This window comes from Anolis carolinensis, chromosome 2 (assembly GCF_035594765.1).
Source record: "Anolis carolinensis isolate JA03-04 chromosome 2, rAnoCar3.1.pri, whole genome shotgun sequence".
Taxonomy (NCBI): Eukaryota; Metazoa; Chordata; class Lepidosauria; order Squamata; family Dactyloidae; genus Anolis; species Anolis carolinensis.
In genome coordinates, this window is record NC_085842.1 from 240835066 (window position 1) to 240856078 (window position 21013).

Below are 21013 nucleotides of genomic sequence, written 5' to 3' on the forward strand. Positions count from 1 at the left end.
AATTTAGAAGGCCTATATTAATTTAAGGTATCAATTACTTTGACTTCAGATAATAAAACTTTTTATAAAAGACCATCAATACAGATGCAGTCAATATTTTAGACAATTCATCCCTAGCAGAAAATAAAGAAATTCAAAAAGCTATCTATTATTAACCACAATTTGACTTTTTTTTTGGTCTTAGCTGTAAAACGAGGAAAAAACTAAGTGACATGTGTAATGTCTTCTTCCTTGGGACTCACAATTTAGGTACCAAAACAGGTTAATGTCACATAATGGCGCCCCTGGTGGCACAATGGGTTAAACTCTTGTGCCGGCAGGACTGCTGACCGAAGGTCGGTGGTTCAAATCCAGGGAGTGGGGTGAGCTCCCCTCTGTCAGCTCCAGTTTCCCATGCGGGGACATGAGAGAAGCCTCCCACAAGATGGTAAAACATCAAACATCTTGGGCAACGTCCTTGAAGATGGCCAATTCTCTCACACCAGAAGCGACTTGCAATTTCTCAAGTTGCTCCAGACACGAAAAAAAAAGTCACACAATGACAGAAATGGCCATAAATGCATGGATATATATCGTTAATTGTGGAGTTGTCTCCAATTTTCTCCACATCCCTGCAGCACATTGCTATTTTAACACAGTTCCTGTCCGCCAGGAACCTGCTTTATAACCCTCAACATGCTCACAAAATTTGACAACGTCTGGAAGAGATCACGGAAGAGAAATGACCATTTTAGAAGGAGGCAAGAAAGGTGACATCCCATTGAACAAGTAGACTTCTGTTCATGTGTTTACATTTTATATAAGAATCTACAGAATAGACTTTATCCCCCCTTTCACTCTCTGACTTATACACACAAATTAAACGCAGTGAAGAAAGTAAATTATTAAAATGACTGATCCATACTATACTCACCCGTCAGATTTTCTTTTAATACTATAAAGGCAAATAGAACAGTCCGCTCTAAACAAAATTACTATGTCCCGAAAGACACTGAGTAATAATGTTTCTGCCTGCACTTTGGTGATATGAGCAAATGCATTGTCCAGATTGGCTGTTCGCAAATATACCCTTAGCTGGAAAAAATAAAACAAGAATCAGTAATGAGTATTATTAATTGAATGCTAGTGACTATGAAGCTATAGGAAGGAAATGGATGAAATTATCAAATCACTCACATAAGAAAAACCTATATGATTTACAGTTTGATCAGTAAGGGGTGGTCTTTTTGATCACCCTGAAAGACCAAGGCTTTCCGAGAGATGTGTTCTCTCTAGGACTCTGTAGCTCCTGTGCAACTCTATAATCACTCTGAAGGACTTAGCTATTTCTAGAGAGAACACATAAAATCAGAAAATAATCAAATCAAAGTTAAACTCACAAATGTGGAAGAAGGACTGTAGATTTTAATCCCTGAAAGCTCATACTGTTAAGACTTAAAGATTCCACAATTATATATTCTCCTCATTCCCCTCTTCTTTTTATTCTGAAACAGAACAAGCTGGCTATCTCTTTGGAATCAGTAATGTTTTGTGTTTCTCTTCCTTATCCTAAATTTACACAACTTATTGCTAGAGCATCTCTTCTACACAATGTGTTGGATACATTCAGCAGTCCTTTCACCCATTCTTCGTGGAAAATGTCTAGCGTGTGTCATATTGAGTATCCAACAGATGGCATGCAGGTTTATCATGGTTTCAGTTCAGATCAGCTTCCTTGTGCATTTGTTCAGCCATAATGTTATATTCTGGCTATTATTAACATGGAAGAAAGTAATTAAAAGGTTGTTTAGTAGTAAATTTAAAAAGGAAAATGTTTCCTAGGAAAGTGTCATTGACAGTGGTTCCCCTCCCCAGCCCAAGGTAAAGGACTTGAATGATTTCTACTGGCATATTATCCTGTGACTAAAAACAGTTGCAAGCTGCAGACAGAGATATATTTCATTCAGACTTGGTTTTTTTTTTAAACTTACACTAATATCTTTTGGGAACTTTTTTTTTATATCCTGCCAAAGTCTGTCTTTATTGGGCAGTAAAACATGCAACCAAAAGCAAAAAAGACAGTATCAGAAAAAGTCTGCTTCCCTCTGCTGGTTGTTTGAAAATACAGTGGGACATTTTAATTTAAATATATTAATTAATTTATACTAGTCAGAAAGAAATATGCTAGTGACAATTTTAAAAAATCCATAGATTTTTTTACACTAGCGAGCCCAAGAGGTTTGCACAGAAAAGGAAAACAATAAACCTTAAATGGCTAAAATCTGAGGACACAATTTTCTATAAGGACCTTATAGTCATGGTAATAATTTCAAAGACTTATGCCTTACCTCTTCTTGGCGGTCACTTAAATTATAACATGCAATAACAATGAAATCATTCCACCAAGCTAAGCCACCAGTCACTGTCATATTTTGTTCCTATGAGTAAAAAAAATCAGGAATAAATCAATTAAAAAACCTCCAATAGTCAATTCATGAACATTGAAGAGATCATGGAAGCTCTATAGAGTTTTTTGTAAATTATATTAATTACTGCATTTCTATTTAACAACTGGATAGCAATAATGTAAGGACGCTTTGTAAAATAAACTAATATGACACAAACCCCCTTTCCTGTTTGTCTCAAAGCTCTCCCTGTTGCACCCAATAAAAAGGAGCCAAACTAATCAGCATAAAACACTGTGTTGTGTTAGACTACTTGTCAATCTAGTCTGCCACAATCTATTTTATTGAAAACAGAATCTCAGTGAATAAAGGAACTACCCGCTCTTAATGCTGTAAATTTTACTGGTAGACACACCTTTAAGAAAAGGAATTATTAAACTGACTAGTACACGTTGACGCCTCAAATGTTAGCCCAGTTTCTGGATATATTTGATCTGCTCATTCCAAAAATGGCACCAATTTTTCCCTATCAGCTCTAGTTGCCATCTGCTCACCCATAGAAAATCATGTTAACCATATCTAAGAAGTCTATCCAACGTTCAGCACAAAAGGAGGAATATGTCTCCAGCCCCCTTCCACCAGCAAGTGGGGCTGCAATGAGGAATTGTGACGGGGTTCTACTTTTGACTGTTGTGGCACCACTCAATGGTGGAAATGCCACCCTCTTTGCACTCGAATTAGCAGGCATCCTTCACTCAATGAGGGAAGTGGGATTTATGTAGCCTCACTGAATATGGAGCAGTTACAGATTCCTAAATTTAGGTTATGAATGTGCAACTGGCTCTGACTTTTGGCACAATGCGACTGGCCCTGTTGTAACAGTCACACAGTGTTTTACTGTTTTAATGGGGTATGATATTGGTTTTTAAGTGTGTTTTTACGATTGTTTGTTTTTACTATATTTTGTATTATATGTGGCATTAATCTTGCCATTATGTAAGACAGCTCTGGGTCCCCCTGAGGGAGAAGAGCGGTATATAAATTAAATAAATAAATAAACTGCAATACAGAATGCCAGTTAATAATATTACCATGACCATTATTTTTCATACCCCATCTTTCTATACAAACTAGGACTCAACTAAAATAAAACAAGACACATGAGAATCAGTATGTCTATAACATTATTTTCCATCATATACATTGGTAAAATAATTTTTCAAGCATTACTCCTTCTGTCAAGAACAACTACTCACCTGGGTAATGTTTCCAAACAGTTTCCATTTTTTGGAAAGCAAGGAGTAATGTGCAAAACCAAACTTGCCAACTACGGCTACATTCTGCCCCATCTTATCGATGGCTGAAAACTGATGGTGTGGAAAAGAAAAGAAATATCATGTCAGAGTTTCTTATCAAAAAGTGTAAAATATTAGGTTAGTAGCTTCCTTTTTTAATACAAATGATCAAGACCCTTGCAAGTGCTATGTGAATATATGCCAAGCTATAATGGATCCCACAGCTGCACAAGGAATAACAACACTACAGGTCTGAGCGCAACAGCCCATTAGCTCCCTGTGCACTATGTCATCTGTGAGCAAGAGAGATCTATGTATGTCTGCTACATTGATAGGCTAGCTACATTAAGGATTGTACTTATTCAACCTCTGAGAAGGTGCAATCCCTTGAACAATTATTTTCATGCTACTATATGGTCCCACCAGGATCTCTGGCCAATGTTCTGCAGTATTAAAGTTTTTTAATAACCTTCATTTTCCTCTGTTTTCATTTCTATAAAGTCTAATGCTTATATTACATACAGTCTACAGCTGTAAAAGAACAAGTTTAAAAAACAACTCACCCTTATAGGCCAATTGATCTCTAAGTAGGTACTGTGAATCTTTTGAAAAAGCAAAAAAGCATTAATGAAATTAAATGGTTTTCTTCTTTAAATCTTTCTGTATTTCATCAAAATTCTATACAATTTGAAACACAAATACGTATGTCTAAATTGAAGATTTTCAACTATGTGAACCAATTCTGTTTTTAGAGTGATACTTCAGGTCCCAAAATACTTATTTCTATTAATATGAGTACTTAATGTAATTATTGTACTTGCTAAATTTAATACTATGGTGGAATGATGGCTGCCAACTTGGCTTGGAAGTAAGCATTCGTGTTACAGCTGCTTACTCAAACCCCTGAATATATATTTATACTGAATATATAAAAGCGTGGCTGCATCTGAATGGAGTGAGAGGAATTGTTTCACTAGTATAAGAATGAAGAAAGTATGGCCCCTTCAAAGCAATTTTGTGGTCTCTAAACCCCTCAAGCATCACCAAAATTGACTCTCTCTATACAGTAATATACAAAGATGGGATGAAACACAAACAGTAATAACATGCTGAAAAAAGGAAGTTACCTGCACAACATGCCAATGTCTGTGCCCTAATAAAGTGCTTAAACCCTGAGAATCAACACTGCCATCTGAAAACTGGCCTCTGAGAGCCTTATGTTCAGAGTGTGCTGAGGAGCATCTGGGATTCTGAGCCTGTATGGCATCTCCACAGTTCAAGTACAAGCGATCTTCTCCCTGAAGGAGGACTTGCTCCTGGTTGCTCTAAGGATAAATAAATATATTAAATTCTCTGCAAATAGTAAGGAAGCAGTAAAAAGATACTTCAATTAAAATGAAAGGAACGAAACTGAACTATAAAGGAAGTTTGTTTTTAAATGACACTAGCTTCAGTTTTGACAGACTTATGTCAAGGAGTTTGCACGGCAATGGAAAAACAAACTATTTTGTGATCAGAATTAGGCCAAAACCTGGCCAAACATACATTAAAAGTGACATAGAACTATAACAGATGTATAAGTACTTACTATGCAAGGATTAACTGTGAGTGCACTTTTGATGAATTGAAACTGCAAAATGCCACACCGCTGAGACTCATTTTTGCACTTGCTCTCAGTTACTGAACTGCCAAAGCTATTAGCATCAATCACCCATAAATGATAGCCTTCTGATCCCCAACTCTAGAAAAAAATAACAAAAAGTATTACTCAATTACTTGAAACTACTAAGTGCATCAGAAACAAAGCACTCTATAACAAATTGCGACTTAGTACAACCTATATTATAATGCCAGTAAAAATGTTATACTATAGGTTGAACGTCCCTTATCTGGAATTTTGACATTCAAAATACTCCAAAATGTACAACTGTCCACATGAGTGGCTAAGATAATGACACCTTCATTTTCTGATTGTTCAATATACACAAACTTTGTTTCATGCACAATATTAAAACATTGTAGAAATTACCTTGAGGCAATGGGTGTAAAGTGCATATGAAACATTGAGTCCCCTCTCCAAGAAACCCCATTATGTTTGTATATTTAAGTATAGGCATTCCAACAACTGAAAAAAAATCTCAAACATTTCTGATCCGAAGAATTTTGAATAAGGGATATTTACTCTGCACTATGGGTTTGTGGGAAATAATAGATTGTGATTTTCTTGCTGCTCTTCCCCACCATTCATGTATCCTTACCTTAATAACTGTGACTTCAATGTAATAGAGTTAATATAACAAAAGGTGATTGCCCAACCCACCATCAACACAGACAGTTAGTCTACACTACTCAGGACTACACTGAATCTAGCCTCATGTGGTCTGAATAGTATCCATGATAGGGTAAAGTGATAGGGTAAAGTTTGACCACTTTGCTCAAACAGATAGGTCTTAATAAGAGGTGAAAATACAGTATTCAAAAGTTAAATTGATATAAAAACATATGAGGTATAAACATCATTAAGCGTAAGCTGTCGATTAGAATTAGCAAAATTTGAGAAAATACATGTTTTTTTAAAAAATATATAGTTAAAAAGAAATTCTATCTAGCCCAAAAAGCTCATCCATATGTTTCTATATGAGTTTTAAGGATGTTACTAGCTACAAGGCATTTAAGACTGAACCCTAATTTATGGTACAGAAAACAAGATTGTCTCATAACAATCCCAATCTATCTCAATCTCTGCAAGTATGTGCTTCATTTTGGAGCTGCACAAGCTTGTGCAGTTTTCAACTGAACAGCCTCTTTAGTACTGGAAAGGAAACCTGACACTTAGATAAAATCTTTCCCTTTAGAGAAATCTTCTTAAAACCTTAAGTAACGTTCTCCTTTTTAGTAAGAACATTACACAATAGCTGAATCTGTTGGTGTTTTACATATTCATAAATTCCCTATGAAGATGGCTAGATTTTTTTTTGTCTGAAGCAGAATATCCACATGAGGTCCATGGTTGCTGGAGTGGAACTGTGCATGCAGTGCTGTTTCATGCTAGATTGTGCATGGGATGCACATTCAATACAAGAGCTGTATAACTTAATCAATATGTGATTCTGCATGCAGAGATTTATACCATGCCACCCTGATATAGGATTTTGGCCAACATGTTGCAATTTGACCTTGTGCTTTAGTCAATGTGCATACTGTAAGATGAAGGGAAGTGGAAGCCAAGTCTTGTCAGTATAAAACAAAAACTGAATTATTCTCAAAACAATTTCTGTTCACAGAACAATTAATTAGCTAAAGTAGTTAACAGGTAGCCAAACCCACCTGGAACTACAGTTTGAAAACAATCAACAAAATATTGTAACACCAAAAAGCTCTGTCTCACCACTAACTTACCCAATTAAAGACCTCATCATCCCATTCTTTTAGTGAAAGAAAAAACTTTCAAGACAGTGCAAAGATGTAAAACTTTTGCTCTCCACTACTCTATGGCAAGACTTTGTTTTTCCCTGGCTAAATAAAGTAACGGAAACAATTTGAAAACTCAACGTTTTATAATTAAAACATTAAGATAATATTGGGATACATTAAGTAAAATTCAGATTAATTTATTTGTTTGTCTTGTACATGCATGTGCAAAAGGTAAATTTAACTGTGCTTACCATAGAGCTGATCTTTAGAGGGTCTTTTTTGGTACCATCAGATCGATGACTAACACAAAAACATGTAAAACAAACAAACAAAAAACAGTAAGACTACATTGAAAAGAAGATACAAACTAGAGGCAAGATCCAGCACTGAACTTGTGCTGATGGAATAATGGGATCCAGCAGAACTGGAAGGAGGGAAACAATCCCCTTGTCCACTCTATCTGCTTGTGTACCCCCAAAACAGCTGAGAAGGAGGGGGGGGGGGCTGAATGCTTTAGGAACTGATGCTTTAGGTGGCATAGAGTAGAAGGAAAGAAAATTCCATTGTGACTGCCCTAGTAACACTCTGTATTTCCCCAGAAATTGAAAAACACCCACGATATTTTTGTAACAAAAAGGTATGCTAATGAAAATTAGGATTTTTATTCCTTAATTCCAAAGCCCACCTTTTGACTCAGACACATTAAACTGATGACAAAGTCCTGTTGCAAAGAAATCTACAAAAATACTTTATTTTCTTGATATAATGCTAAACATGCAGCTACAACCTACCCTGCATCTATGCACACACACATATAAAACCAACTAGTGTGGTGAACATTTGTTTTTCATGATCAATCAAGATTTAAAAACAATGTATGCCAACTGTGACTTTCCTAACAGCAATGGAGATAATGGGCTCAGAGCCATCTGAAACATTCTGTTGTCACAAATACAAGCCCATCCTGTGCCTAGACAGTAGGAAAGCATGTAAAAATCTAGGAGACCTACACCTTCCAACAGGTGACAAAATATTTTGCCTGCCAAAGACGAAAAAGCACAATCAAGCAGAGGTAGTTGATAAAAATGGTGAAATCTTCGAATAACACAGATAAAAGATGCTCCAAGAAATTAAGTGTAAGATGGGATTGAAACATAATGTTTAGAAAGATAGCCTATGCAGGAAAGGTTCAGACTGGTTTTGTAACTGGGCCTCATAGCAAGTCTCATTAAGACATTAACCACTTTGGGTCCCATACTGGGAAGAAAGCAATCTATCGATAATTGGCAAAGAGCTCATTTTTTGGAAAAGTTCAAATGGCTATTCTTATAAGAAACAAATGAAGCCTAACATATTGTTATGATATGTTACACTCAAAAAAACTTCTGTTACATGGTTGTTAGGACACATCTCATTAGATAAACTACAGCCATTGTGTTTCATGCTTAACTGATCAGGAGCTGAAACACTTTGCTATACTTCCCAAGTTTAAAAATACTAGTATTATCGTTTAAAATACTTACGCAAAGTCTCCTCCTAGAGTACATATAAGCTGGGCACCGAATACGCTCCATAAGGAAAGACCTCCACACTCCCAGGTCACCATAACGACACAGTTATCAGGGGACCATCTGATAAGTTTAACAGCTCCAGTTTTGTTCCAAACATCTATTTAAAAAGCAAAAGAAATAACCAGTCATAAAGCCTGTCTTGGTTCTTTGCATCACAGAGCTGGAAGGAGCCTCATAGGCAATCTGTTCAAGATCTCCAGCTAATGCATCTCCAAGAAGGGCACTATTTTCTTATCAGTTATTCATACTCAAGGCGCACAACGTAATCTGCTGAAAGCATAGATGAAGAGTCCTATAAGCTAAATAGCCTCATCTCTCCCTCATGGTCACAGCTCCACACTGGCAACATTGGCTGTCATCAGAAGGAGTAGGAGATGCATGCCTCCCTAATGCCCATCATGTTATCTTTCTTGCCTTTTTCAAAATGATTAAAATCTAAGGCATGCATAGCTTCACTGAGCTGGATAGGAGGAGAAATTGGATGCAGACACAGATATGCCTTTGGCCCGATGAATGGCCCTCAAGCTGCCTGTAAATGCCCATGAACATACTTAAGCAAAGGATGTAAGAAAGCTTCACATCAGCATCTATTTTACACTCCATTGTGCCAGTTATATATGTAAGAAAAAAGCAGGTGTATTTGGCATCATGCATCAATGGTCTGGCTGCCGTAGTTAAATAGTAAATACCAAAAGGAAGTATTATATATACCAGGGCTTCTTAAGCTTTTCCACTCGGGACCTCTTTTGACCTGAGAAATTTTTACTTGCCCCCAGATGTGTATGTATATAGAATAGAAATAGAAATCAAACATTTACTGAAAACAAATCATCATTTGCAGATCTTGCTAAACAGTAAGATTTTCTTTATGAAGCACAGCTGAAGCATTTTCAGCAGAGCCTACTGTAAACACTGCACACCAGATTTGTGTTAATGTCTAAAACAGCCACTAGGTGATGTTCAGAAAACTTTTTCAGGGCCCCCAACATTGAGCTAAGGGGACTCCATTTTGGGTTCAGATTCACAGTTTAAGAAGACCTGATATACACAACTACCATACTACAATTCTGATTATGTCAAACTTTAGTTTTTGTTTAAACATTACTTTGTTATTGTTTTCATTATGTGCCTTCAAATCATTTCAGACTGATTGTGGTTTCTCACTGCTCTACTCCAAAATGCAAACTACTACACCATGCTGGTTCTCAAATATGTTTTAAATTAAGTAACTAGAACATATATATGATGCAAGTGTTTGAAGACTATGTGTATTTATAAGAGATGATGATACAGAGCAGAATTCTTAAAAATAAGAGAGAAAGCTACTCCTGATAGCCTCCCTTTGGAGGTTGTTTCACACTATAGCCCCTTTCCAGAAGTAAAATTACAAAAAAAAAAAAAACCAGTGTGTAATATGGTACAGGAGTCATCACTTCAAAAGAAGCAACACATCATACTACTGGATACCAGCAAGCTTTTGGTTCAATTCTAGAGACTTGTTGGATTCCTGCCACAATTCCTTTCAGGTTAGTAAAGGCACTTGGAACAGCTCTAGCAGTTTGCAGTTGCCTCCTGGGCATCTTTGATTTATGTAATCCACCCTTAGTCAGCACACTGGCCCAAAGAGTAGAAAGAGATTGGAATGTTATGCTTGATTTTAAGAACAGCAGTGCTAGGTACATTTTTTCCTTCTGGTAATAAGACACTTTATGTATACTTTAAAGACAATAAGATCAACAAATTACTTTTGTATCCATGTTGCATATATTGTTAAAATTAATTATTTTGCAAACTTCTAAACTTAAACAGGGCATACTGAAACATATTTCTTCTAACATGCTATGGCAATATTGAATGTTTTGATCATCTTTACAATGACAAAATAAATGTAGAGACTGTGTCAACATAAGTCAGAAACAAGTTGAAGGTACACAACAATGACAGACGAAGGGCTGTATTTTATATGACCCTGGCTTGTTTTCCTTTTCTTTTAATGTCTATTGTACATTCACAAACTGTAAAAAAAAATGTGAAAGGGAAGGAAAGAACACAGTGGCCTTAATGCAGTGGACATCTTAGCCCTGCAGTAAGTTTTCCATTTATACTGGCTATGGCTTGAAACATACAGATACTGGACAGATGATCCTAACTGCCAGATCATTAATCTGATATATGGAATTAGAATTACCTATATTTCCCGGTGGCATAGCGGGTTAAACCGCTGAGCTGCTGCACCTGCTGACTGAAAGGTCGGCGGTTTGAAATTGGGGAGTGGGGTGAGCTCCCGCTGTTAGCCCTAGCTTCTGCCAACCTAGCAGTTCAAAAACATTCAAATGTGAGTAAATCAATAGGTACCACTCCAGCAGGAAGGTAACAGTACTCCATGCAGTCATGTCGGCCACATGACTTTGGAGTTGTCTACGGAAAACACTGGATCTTTGGCATAGAAATGGAGATGAGCACGAACCCCCAGAGTCAGACACATCTAGACTTAATGTCAGGGGAAAACCTTTACCTTATAATATCCCAAAAGCAATACCAAACTCCACTTCAGTTTTCATAGGATTGGGCTTACCAGGATACTGTTTGGGTGTTAGCTCCAGTTTATGAGACAGCTGCATGGCCCCTGAAGTATTATCTATTGTATAAACTTGCACTGAACCACTGCAAAAGAATACAGTTCATTAACCATTAGAAATGTGTAGATTCCAAGTCAAGACAGACATGCAGGTATTTAAAATTCAAATTCCAAGTCATTATATTAGTTTATGGGCATTACAGTACATTAGAGAAAGTTAAGGAAAATGTATCCTCTGTATAAAACTATTAGAATGCTATTGAATTCAGCAGAACCTTATTAATAAACAATAATGTTAAGGTGACTTGCTTGTTTATGCATTTATTTGTTTCTATCCCATTTCCCCCCTCTAACTGGCTCAGCCAGGGCAAAAAAACCCACAAATTTTTTTCAAAAAGCAGCTATTTTAAACTGATACAACCCTGGAAGCTAGAACCAATAGCTTAGTGGTGCGAGGCAAAAATGTTTCATGTAAAGCAGGAAAAGCAGAAGAAAGCACAACCTTCTGGAGCAGGATGTTCTACTGTATGTATGGGGTGACTCAGTGGAAAAATGTCACCTCATTAATCACAATGTGCAAGGGATATCCCAGATTATATTTGAGGGCAAGCAGACTTGCAGCATTGATCCTTTAGGTATTTTGGTCACAAATCATTTAGTGATTTAAAAGCAGCCAATAATCTGACCTGAAAACAGACTAGCAATAAGTATAACTGCTGCGGACAGGGAAATAGATGATTGCCAAACTAGACACATGTTAAAATCCTATTGACTATATTCTCCATTAGACAAAAAGTTCTGGTCAGAGGTTGCGAACAGACTCCTAATAAGACTACACCAGTGTACTATTTTAGGTGTACTCATGACGAGATTTAACTGTTACAGGAATTGACACAATTGGGATATGAGCTGAAGATCAGTAAAAGTATTCCAAGACATTGGGTAAGATTCCTCAATAGGCCTTCAAATAGAAAAATTGAGCCTGAAAAACTTCTGAGCAAAATATCACCAGAATTATTGAGAAGGATAATATAACCAATAGGTATTAAAAGCCATGAAGCAATCCAGCTGAATAATACACCCCCTCTGCCCTGTTTCCAGCACAATTAATCAAGGCACCAGGAGAAACAAACATTTTAGTCCCCAAACTGGGGGGGGGGGGGGGGGGGAGGAGAGAAAGCTAGGATGAAAAGAAAATCCAATCTACAACTAAAAGTCATGCCTTGTCATCAACAAGACAGATTAAAGCACAACCAGATTCAAGAATGAGCTGCAATCTGAATTCCAAAAACTATTTTAAACACTGACTATAGTTAGTCACACAACATTGAAATTGGGTAAATGAAAGCGCAGATTTCCTCAGAAGGCGCTCCCGGTACTTAAATCAAGTTTCAGCTGTAAATCTGAACTCGTGTAAAACTAAATTTGAAACAAAACTACTAAGGACAGAATAAACATGGGAGCCAAAGGTATACACTGGCAGATTCTGTAACTCAGAATTGACTTTTCAGTAATAGTAAACATGACCTTGCAAGGAATGATTGTACCCATAACTGATTTCTCCCGGCAATGCTTTAATTAAACATTAGCATTTTCTATCTTGAAAGATTTTCTTTAATTCTGAAAACAAAGCCAGAATCAGATAAAAACATTTTGAAGTTTTATTCAGTTGAAAAAAAATGAAGGGGGATTAGGAATTACAACTACTTTGATTGTAGACACATCATCAATCATATTGACACGTCATAACTCATGCTGCTGTTCTCTCAGCTATAAAGACTGAAAGCAAATAAAAATATTTTAAAACTCAGTACAGGTGTGTGAGTCTCCCCCCTCAGGCATTCTCAGTATTTACAGATCAAGTAAAGTGGAGTGTAATTCTGTCTAAAATGTAACTACCCCTCCTCAATTCTTGCTTATTCCTCAAGGAAATATCTAACTTTTCCTGCGCCTTCAGACCATTTATTGAATATTTTGCCACTTCCTGTCACTACTGAATAATTATCTTCCACTCCATTGTGGGAGGTGACAGAAGGCTTATATGTCCAAAATTTCCTGTATTTACAAATATTTTCATGCACAAAAGTACCTAGACTAACTTCTCAGAAACACAGAAAAACAATATGAATTATATCCAGCTGTGTTATTAGAAATGCCATTAGGAAGCTTTCCCCAACCTAGTCCCCAGCAATTGTTCAACTCCCTTTACCATTGGTCATATCAGATATGGCTGATGGAATTTATGGCTGAAAACATCTGGAGATCAATAGAATAGGGAAGGGTGATTATAGAAATGTAAATTGTACATACTGTCATATTTCATAACGCCCCAGGGTTAGTGTCTCAGCTTTTAGAAACATCTCTCATCTCCTCAGATCTAAATAACATTATATCAGTGACAAACAAGTTCTGGCATGTCAAACCATGCTGTACAATTCATGTGAGCTGAGATTTTCGGATCTCTATTATATTAATATTCACAATTAGGGAAAAAATTATAGTATAACCATTTATACAGTGAGAAGTATGAAGTACTAAAGCAGGAAGAAAAACTGACTGATTTGCTGTTTCTCCATTTATCTAGATGATACTTTCTCATAATACAATGTGAAATACTGTTCAACTGAACTTCTCGTCAAATAACTTTAACAATTTGATACCAATTTTGTGCATTATATTGTTTTTATATTTACTAAGTTATCAAGACTATCTTCTTCTTCATTCACGCAGTCGTTTCCGACTCTTCGTGACCTCATGGACCAGTTCATGCTAGAGCCCCCTGTTGGCCCTCACCGCCCCCAGTTCCTTCAAGGTCAAGCCAGTCACTTCAAGGATCCATCTCGCCTTCGGTCGGCCTCTCTTCCTTTTTCCTTCCATTTTCTCCAGCATCTCAAAGCTTTCCTGTCTTCTCATGATGTGGCCAAAACACTTCACCTTTGCCTCCAAAATCCTTCCCTCCAGTGAGCAGCCGGGCATTATTTCCTGGAGGATGGACTGGTTGGATCTTCTTGCGGTCCAAGGCACTCTCAGGATTTTCCTCCAGCACCAAAGTTCAAAAGCATCTATCTTCCTTCGCTCAGCCTTCGTTATGGTCCAGCTCTCATAACCATAGGTTACTATGGGAAATACCATTGCTTTAACTAGGCGGATCTTTGTTGCCAGTGTGATGTCTCTGCTTTTCACTATTTTATCAAGGTTGGCCATTGTTCTCCTCCCAAGAAGTAGACATCTTCTGATTTCCTGGCTGCAGTCTGCATCTGCAGTGATCTTCGCGCCTAGAAATATAAAGTCTGTCACTGCCTCCACGTTTTCTCCCTCTATTTGCCAGTTATCAATCAGTCTGGTTGCCATAATCTTGGTTTTCTTGATGTTTAACTGCAGCCCAGCTTTTGCACTTTCTTCTTTCACCTTGGTGATAAGGCTCTTCAGCTCCTCCTCAGTTTCAGCCATCAGAGTGGTATCATCTGCATACCTAAGGTTGTTAATGTTTCTTCCAGCAATTTTAACTCCAGCCTTGGATTCCTCAAGCCCCGCACATCGCATGATGTGTTCTGCGTACAAGTTGAATAGGTAGGGTGAAAATATGCAGCCCTGCCGTACTCCTTTCCCAATCTTGAACCAGTCTGTAGTTCCATGGTATGTTCTTACTGTGGTTACTTGGTCTTTATACAGATTTCTCAGGAGACAGACAAGGTGACTTGGTATCCCCATACCACCAAGAACATGCCACAGTTTATTATGGTCCACATAGTCAAAGGCTTTAGAATAGTCAATAAAGCAGAAATAGATGTTTTTCTGAAACTCTCTGGCTTCCTCCATTATCCAGCAGATATTGGCAATTTGGGCTCTCGTTCCTCTGCCTTTTCTAAACCCAGCTTGTGTTAATGTGGGATTTGTGTATTGGTAGTGTTTAAATGAAATTTGTGTCTTGCCTGTATTGCATACTGATTGCATCATCCAGAGTGTACTATAGTCTGGAAAGAGTTAATTACTAAGAAGCTGTGATGACCTTGATGTGTGGCCGGAACTGGGGAGTGTCCAGACACAAGTGTGTGTGCATTGCTGATCTGTTCTGTTCTGTGTTGAGTCGAGTGCTGTCTGCTGAAAAGTCAAGTCCTGTGTCCATTGTCTTCAAGTCTGTTTGTCTTTATTACTGCTTTCAGTAAAACTTGTATATAGTTTTACCATCGTCTCTGATGTCTCTTCGTGCTGCGTTCCTCTGACTGCATCCAACTGCTGCTGCACTGTGTAAATTACTCTGACAGCTTGGACATCTGGCAACTCTAGCTCTATGCATTGCTGGAGTCTGCCTTGCAGAATCTTGGCATTACCTTACTGGCGTGGGAAATAAGTGCCACTGTGCGGAAGTTTGAGCATTCTTTAGCATTTCCCTTTTTGGGTATGGGGATATAAATTGATTTTTTCCAATCTGATAGCCATTTTTGTGTTTTCCGTATTTGCTCGCATATGGAATGCATCATATCAAGACTGTAGAAACTCAAAATGTCAAATTATCCACCTGCCATGCGGTTGAATCAATGGGCATGATTCTGGTGGTATAATACTTCAATCTAAATTTACTTATTCCCTTTTAATGGAGTACTGTTATGATTCTTTATCAGCTAGGTGTGCATGAAGCATTTTAACCATAAAAGGGGGAGGGGCGAATTTATTTCTGAGTGATGCACAGCATCTTAACCTTCAAGCTGTATTGTAGTTTTGCACTTTTGTATGGAATTGCTGTTCGTTTTCTGTAGTTTGATTCATTTGGTCTCATTTTCGTATTTGTTCCTGCTAACAAAAATGGGGCGCCTATACGAACAGAATTTTCGTCTAGCTTATGAAAAAAACGAAACTTTTCGGACCATTGGCTGCAATGGGAGGGCTTCCGAGGCTCCCCCCCCCCCCCCACACACACACACACACTTGGTTTTTGGGCTAGAGGGGTGAAAATTGCCACACACTGAGGGCATTTCGAGCCCTTTTAGCCCACCAACTTCTAAAATGTTTGGGTCTTCCCCAGAATATTATTGAAAGGAAATGAAAGGAAACGAAAGGAAAACGAAAGAAACACAATGACTGTGCGGCTTTCATTTTCGTGTCGCCTCTCATTTCCTACAAAAATGTCTTCATTCATTTTGTGTAAATGAACAGTTGAAGCACAGAGAAAAAAAATATGATGTCTCACGAGCAATCACAAAAGGCAGTCTCGCACACTTCAAGACGAAAGATACTTCAGGGGGAAATCCTAAATATTTGTTCCCAATTTTATGTGTGATTTGCAAGGTGCTTCGTTCATTAATAATTGTATCCCAAAAGACAGTTCTTCCAAGATATACTATTTTTAAAGGAATAATATAGAATTGTCCTAGAATAACTCATAAATAGGGATTCAGAAACTTTAAGTATAGATTAAGCAAGATGTACTGTTAAATAGAAACCAAATCCAGATTTCAAGACATAAAACTTACTTTGCACATCCAAATGCCATCAATCTGTATTTATTGTTTACAGCCACACAGGTTCCATCCAAAACATCTTGTGCCCAAACACCATGGAGCTGCTAGAAGACATATTGCAAAGGATTTTATTGATCATGTTTTCCATTTTGTACACTGTGTGACAATTGAAAGCCACATCTAGTGTGTACTTTTTCTGAAGATAAACAATACTAAGGATGTGATATGCAAGTTCCTTTCAAAATAAATCCTACATACTTAAATTGTATCTGAATGTATTCTGCCCTTCCTCAAATCTGAGACATAAGAAATCCTATTTGCTGTCTACTACATTAGTTACTTATTTCTACATTTAAGCAAACATCCGACCACCTAACTCTCTATATACAATGGATCTGATAGAAATGGAATCTCTTTTTCTCTTCTTAACAGTCCCCCAACTGCTCACTGCACAAATAATACAAAGCGGATTAAGGGGCACCACGAGAAAGGGGGTAGATTGTCTGGCGCAAGAGAAAAGGAGATTCCAGAAAACTAGCTAAAGGATTCACAGATGTATAATTCTATTAGTTTCATAGCTGAGATCAATGTTATGTATTAATGCGAAGGTCCAATATTCCATTTTTTACGGGTCCTATTGTACCAGGGACAACTTCTAAAAGTTCAGGAGTCACCGAGCATCATGAGTTCTCCCTGAATTTGAAGCCAGCCATAGGCCAGAATTTGGACCCTGAGTAATTTGTATGTAACAGGGAGTGGGAGGTTGTTTACATGATTAACATGTTAAAACAAGGAATAAGATTGCAGTTTTTCTAGTACTTATTTGAAAGTCACTCCTGGTTTTGAAAAACAATCTTCTATAGCAGGGCTATAGCAGAAAATATTTTACATATGTGATATTTCATGTGGGGATGTGTGTTCTTTGGTTATTTTCAGCAAAATGGCAAGGGGAGTAAATTCACAAAACTAAGAGTAACGGTGGGAGAAGATGCTGATTTTATTATAGACATTTTCCTTAAAAATTTCCTGAGCAAGTTGAAGTGTATGAGACATTTCTCAGAAACAGTCCATTAGTAATAAACAGTCAACAGCAGGAGTGGAGATGTTCTATCAGTTGGGGAAATGTAAACAAAAAGTTGAGGGAGCACTAGGAAATCATACCTCTGCTGTGAAACCACTTGACATTGGTGTAATAAAACCCACTCTTCCATCATTAAATACAACAGCAAAGCCATCAAGAGTGGCACAGTACTCCATATCTTTAATGTGCACATCTTCAAATCCCAAAAATGAACCTGTAATAAAAAGGGGTCAAGTATTAAAAGCTACTATTGCCATATTGCACATATTACAATCCTCATTTCTATTTCTGTCAAAGAAAATAAAAAATTGGAACTAACTATGTGTATAAAATATACACACATATAGACATTGCTGAGTGTAGATTTCCCTCCATCCCTACAAGACAAAAGTACCTCTAGAAGAATGCAGATCCACAGAAAATGGTACTGTACAGAGGTTTATGGCTTTTCTTCCATTCATCATTCCATCCCAGTGAATAAGATGGAGAAGACCATCAGCAGTAGCAACTAGGAGATCCTCCAACATTGTCTGTAAACTACAAAAAAGTCACAGTACTCACTATGGGTTGAAGACAAAGAGAGAAATCTAAGTATGCAACATGCAGCCACAATAAAGTTTCATTCCCATTTCCTTGTGCCAGCCCCCCCCCCCCCCCCCCCCGGAACCCTCAAAATGCAATCCAAGGGGTACTCTAACTCTCAGGAGAAAGGGAGTGAAAATAGATTAAAATTGCCTTCTCTCTGTTTTTAAAAAAATAATTGGATTCTTCCAAATGTCAAAGAGTACTCTTTGATGTAAGGTAGCCTTCTTTGTTCCCATTTAATATTACTGCAGATCTTGATGTTCTTAGTCCCTCGAGGGTTGCTTTGTATTTTCCTTATTTGATATCATTCATTGTACCTTGGTGCTGAAAACAAATGTACAGATTTGCCTCATGAGCATGAAAGAGGACCTTGTCAGCTGCTACTTCAGGGTATGGAAAGTTCTTCCAGGGAATGTCAGGGTGGTCCTCTCTTTGTTATACTTCAGCCAGCAATCAGACCCTGCCATTCAAATGGATTTTTGGCAACTGACTGGCAGCTAAGGAAGGAGCTTTTATAATGAGATTATTACACTTCTCCATTTTGGGGGGGAGGGGAGGTTTAACCATTGATTTAAATTGCTTTCAAACTAGTTGTTGTTTTACTATGAGAATATATTTGCTCGCTTTATAATTTTTGTGGTTTCCTAGATGCACCTATTTTTACCTATGTTGGATCCCAACAGTGGGAGGATGGCAGTGCATAAATAAAAAGATAGCAACAAAAAATAAATCATGATTTTTAAATACCTGGTTATAGATGCTTGCAAATCCAACACTTGCTTTTTCTCTAGATTTAATAATGGAGCACACTGTTCTTCCTTATAGTGTGGTGTTCCTTTCATATGGGGGCTTCCTCTTTAAAGACAAAATTCAAAACAACATTAAAAGGGGGGATTCAGTGCTAAGCAAAAACATTACTAAGTTCCTTTAGTCTGTTCTTGAACTAGAACAAAGTTTAACTTGAAGTGAGATGATAACGCTCTAGATAATACTAGTAGAAGGCTTAACTATTCATAATCTTAAACAGTTGACCATAAGCTGAACATGAGCCAGCAATGTGATACGGCAGCAAAGAAGGGGAAGCTATTTTATTCTATATTAATAGAACCATAGTTTCCAAGTCAAGACAGATAATAGTTATACTATATTCGGCACTGGTCAGTTCTCATCTGGAGTACTGTGTTCTATTCTGGATGTTTCATTTTAAGAATGGTATAGGCATGATGAAGCAGTTTCAGAGAAGGAAAATGAGGATAATGGGAGATATGGAGAACAAAATATGTCAGGGAAGGTAGAAAGAACTGGGCATGTTTAGCTTGGTAAAGGGGGACATGATCAATCTCTTTAAATACTTCAAGGGCTGTCACAAAGAAAAAGGCGTGGACTTGTTGTCTGTTGCCTCTGAGGGAGAACTAGGTTTGAGGATTTTAAGTCAAAGGACAATAGATTTGGAAGTAACTGATTTTCCTTCATGAGACATACAGAGAATGGTAAGCACCCTTTTGAAATACAGATCCATATCATGTACCATTAGGCTTTTAGTTCCATTATTCTAAGATTATTTTTGCAGGAACACAGAACAGCCTGAATTACAAATTAAGTGATGAACGGGTTTCTTTATTGGGGTTATCAAGTAGCATCTTGTTTGGCTGGGAAAAAGCTACTCTGACATTCACACCCTACATTACCAATTTAAGGAATCAGAAATTCAGCATCACAAATGCAGTCTCAATGCCATATCTGGAGCTAGACTAGGTAGGATATAATATCAAAACGTGTTTGACTCTTGAGTTAGTTCTCACAGTGTTCTCTATTTCCACTACTTTTCTGGTGCTCTAGAACCATTGCCTTGCTAAGAAACAGGGGCTTTCAGTGATACAAAGTCAATTTATGCCTGAAGAGTTATTTCTCGGATTAGCATAGAATATAAGTGGAGCTAATCACCAAAGCAGATGTTTTTGAGCTTAATAACCATGGATGCAGCTATATCCAGAGTCCCTCAATTTGTATTTCCCCTTCATTACTAGCAACAACTAAAAGAGAGGTATGTGGCACATGGAAACTGTTCATAATTCAAAGTGGTTAGATACAACACATACCCTTGTGAGCCCGTTTCTGTATTCCAACTGCTTTGACCTTTAAACTGCAACTGTGTATTGGTGACAAAACCAGGAAGGAATTCTTCATCTGTGCTACCACGTCAGCACTTCCTATACTTCTGTCTGAACTCCAAGTTACAGCTATCACTTCTTATCACTGTCTGATAGATGGGGTGAAATCGGTAAAGAGAAAAGTCTTTACCTTATTTTAGAAAGCTGGAGGTCCACAGCATGCAAAAATAATCTAGCTAAGTTTCTAAATTTTTGTCATCTATAGAAATTCTGGTTCCATTGCATGTTTGGGACATAAATACAGAATCATAGAATTTGCAAAATTGGAAGGGGTATCAAGAGATATCTGGTTCATCCCCATTTAACAGAGAAAATTATAACTATAGCATCACTGGGTGATGTTCATTCAGATTCTGTTTAAAAATTTCCAAGGAAGGTGAGCTCATCATCTTCTGAGGTGGTAGAATTCAAAGACATAGCAATGCTAGTTTGGAACATCAGTATGCAAAGGGATCTTGTTGTGAATTTCAGACTA

General features: G+C 37.5%; 1 protein-coding gene across 2 annotated transcripts in view; it reads right to left on the reverse strand.

The window, feature by feature from the left end:
- ric1 (RIC1 homolog, RAB6A GEF complex partner 1) overlaps positions 1-21013 on the reverse strand; it is a 59289-nt gene that overhangs the window by 14187 nt on the left and 24089 nt on the right. Inside the window, exons 4-16 of one of the 2 annotated variants that reach the window (XM_008103345.3) lie at positions 19115-19222; positions 18177-18319; positions 17863-17996; positions 16714-16802; positions 11240-11328; positions 8617-8761; positions 7345-7393; positions 5268-5420; positions 4807-5004; positions 4243-4281; positions 3641-3751; positions 2328-2417; positions 914-1074 (exon numbers count right to left, since the gene is read on the reverse strand). In XM_008103345.3, coding sequence (XP_008101552.2) covers positions 914-1074; positions 2328-2417; positions 3641-3751; positions 4243-4281; positions 4807-5004; positions 5268-5420; positions 7345-7393; positions 8617-8761; positions 11240-11328; positions 16714-16802; positions 17863-17996; positions 18177-18319; positions 19115-19222 — 1509 coding nt within the window. Of the gene's footprint in view, positions 1-913; positions 1075-2327; positions 2418-3640; positions 3752-4242; positions 4282-4806; positions 5005-5267; positions 5421-7344; positions 7394-8616; positions 8762-11239; positions 11329-16713; positions 16806-17862; positions 17997-18176; positions 18320-19114; positions 19223-21013 lie in introns of both variants that reach the window. The other variant, XM_003216563.4, reaches the window with a different exon arrangement.